Source organism: Episyrphus balteatus, chromosome 3, assembly GCF_945859705.1.
Source record: "Episyrphus balteatus chromosome 3, idEpiBalt1.1, whole genome shotgun sequence".
Taxonomy (NCBI): Eukaryota; Metazoa; Arthropoda; class Insecta; order Diptera; family Syrphidae; genus Episyrphus; species Episyrphus balteatus.
The window spans coordinates 39,449,043-39,451,821 of record NC_079136.1 but is presented as its reverse complement, the minus strand read 5'-3'; the positions used below and the strand labels follow the sequence as shown (position 1 = coordinate 39,451,821).

The following is a 2,779-nucleotide window of genomic DNA, read 5'->3' as shown; positions in this document are numbered from 1 at the left end:
ACACCTGAGGAGATCTGTTGCAAATGACCAGCCACCAGTGTAGGAAGTACCGTCAGTTTCAAATTTCGACATGGTTGGCTTTACAAAATTCTTACTTCTTTTGTAGAAATCGTAGAAATATGATTGAAGCGTCATATAAAAGGTGAAATAATAAGCTTTTAGATGATATATCTAGAATTTAAAAAAAATGGTGTTAGAAGACAAAAAACATTTTTTTTTGCTTTTTTCATGAAAAATGGTTATTTTGAATAAATTATATTTATACTTTTTGCAAATTTTTTCAAGAAAAATGATTTTTTAAGGTTTCACTTCACATGAATTTTTTTGTTTTTGTTTTCGTTTTTTTTTTAGTTATTATTTTCTTAAAGAGCTTCTGTACTAACTTAAATAAACTTCTTACATCTTACAGAAGTTCAATTTCTTATTTCACAAAAACTTTTTCTCTCAGTGTAATTTCTCATTTCCATACCTTAAAAAAACCAATCGACTTAACATCAATCTTTTAAACTTAACCAACTTTCTTTCTTCACAAAAAAAAGACTAAAAACCCCCTACATACAAAAATAATTTCGAACAAAGAACAAAAAACTTGATTATCTAAAAAGTTCAATATACCCGCCATTAATCTGGAGACAGAAGAACAAAAAAAAAAATAATAATCATCATAAAAAAATTCCAAGAACTAAAGCATCTCATGTGTCATACCTATACAATTTTTTTTTATTGACCACCTATCATATACCTACCTACCAATAGAGCGTATCAAGAAGTATCATCTCGTGTTCGTAAAACCTTAACATACTTCCAATAAGTGTGTAGGTAGGTATGTAGTAGAAGCCTGCGCTGCAGACCCACCATACTCACACACCAATTAACTACTAACAAAAAAAAAAAAAAAAAAACAACAACAAATCAGCCATAACTAAACAAGAAATCAAATGGACTTCTTATGTACAAGTGTCCCGCTTTAAAGCCAATCGGCCAATGCGCACAGGTTTATAACTTCAAATCCAACAAAAAAAAAAAAAATTCTTCTCGAGATGTCATTACTATAACCAAAGATATCTACTTCTATGTATATTATATACAGATACATCCAAGTTCTTTATATTTGTATCTTTTTTTTATACATATATATAAATCAGTATTCCAAGTCTGTGAAGTTGGAGATCTGAGAAATATTTTGTGTATAAAAACGCGATCCAAAAAGAGAATGCTTCATGTATTATGCAATTTTTTGCCTAGGCAAACAAGTATTCTTCTACTACTTCCCAAGTCCAAGTCGATTTTTTTCCTTCTTATACTTCTTTCTTATATATTTCTGGTTTGGTGTTTCTGTTTCTGTTTCTGGCTCGAAGTCAATGAGAACCGGTTGAAAAACAAAATATTGGACTTTTCTTAAGCATATTGCTACCTAAAACAGTTTTAAAGTCGTAGTCAAACGGTACGCTCGATCGATCGAAATGGTGTCGTCTCAAAATAAAATTGTATTTGTTGTTGCGGTTTTCGGCTTATTGCTGGCAGTTGCTCAAAGTCGTCCTTTGGAGGATTCACTATTAGCATCACTTGTTGCAGCACCAGGAGCAGCAGCAGTTGCAGCAAAGGTTGAAGACAAAATTGTGTCACCAGTTGTTGCAAGTGAGGACAAAGTTGCCGCTGCTGCTGTTGATGTTCCAGTTGTAGCTGTTAAGGAAGAAATTGCAGCTGAAGCCCCAAAGCCAAAGGAGACTGAATCGACAGTTTTAGCTGCTGTTCCAGTTGTTGTTGTTGCCAAGGCTGATAGCAGTGAAGAAAACAAGAGCAAGGATGAAAGCAGTTCGGTCGAATCTGGTGAATCTAAGGAATCTAAGGAAAGTAAGGAAAGCAGCGAAGAAATCAAAGCTCCAGCTCCAGTTGTAGAAGCTATTGCAGCAGCAGCTGAAAGTAGCAAAGTTATTGTTCCAGCTCCAGTTGTTGAACTTATGGTAGCCATTGAACCAGCAGTAGCTGTTGTTGAAAATACAGTTGAGCCTTTGGTTGCAGCTGTTGAAGCTGCTGTTGAACAAGCCGCAGTTGCTGAATCAGCTCCAGTTGTTAAGGAAATTGAAAATGAGCCATTGGAATCAGTGTTGAAAGTTGCCGTTGAGCCAGCAGCTTCTGAAAAGGAAGTAAAGGTTGAAGTTGTTGCAGTTGAAGTTAAGCCTGTTGAAGCTAAGCCAGTTGAAGCTGCTGCCCCAGTTGCAGATAGTATTGCTGCCCCATCAACTCCTGTTGAAGAAGTTGTTGAAGTCAAGAAACCAGCTGCTGAAGAAGCTAAACCTGAAGCTAAACCAGAAGTTAAAGTAGAAAGTTCTTCCCCAGCTACAACAGAAGCTGCCCCAAAGGTCATTATTGTCACACCATCTTCTGAAGAAGTCAAACCAGCTGCTTCATCTGTTGACGCTAAAATCGATATTGTCAAAGAAGTACCTGTTGCACCAGTTGAAGAAATCACCAAACCCATCGAATCTGAAGCTGTTACCACAAAAGCTGAAGAAGTTAGCAAAGCGACAGAAAAATCATCTGAAGTAGTAAAGAGTGAAAATTAATTTATTTTTTGAAAAAAAAAATTGAACTTTAAGGTCCGAATAAAAATTAGGTAAAAATAAATTCAATAAATTATTGTGAAGTTGACTTTTATAATTTAAGTGGATTGGAATTTCAAAATTTTTATATTCACACACAGACACACACTCACACTCGCGTATAAAGTTAACTGTTGCTATATAAAAAAAAAAAAATTATAAGAAGGACAAAAATA

The 2,779-nt window shown here is 34.7% G+C and overlaps 1 protein-coding gene across 1 annotated transcript; it reads left to right on the top strand.

The window, feature by feature from the left end:
* The first annotated feature begins 1,463 nt into the window (after positions 1-1,463).
* On the top strand, positions 1,464-2,567 carry LOC129914944 (brain acid soluble protein 1-like). The gene has a single exon (XM_055994395.1). The coding sequence runs from the start codon at positions 1,464-1,466 to the stop codon at positions 2,565-2,567; it is 1,104 nt and encodes a 367-aa protein (XP_055850370.1).
* The last annotated feature ends 212 nt before the right edge of the window (positions 2,568-2,779 follow it).

Bases quoted from the DNA above. Each gene is read 5' to 3' on its own strand.
- LOC129914944 (XM_055994395.1), top strand. From the start codon at position 1,464: ATGGTGTCGTCTCAAAATAAAATTGTATTTGTTGTTGCGGTTTTCGGC.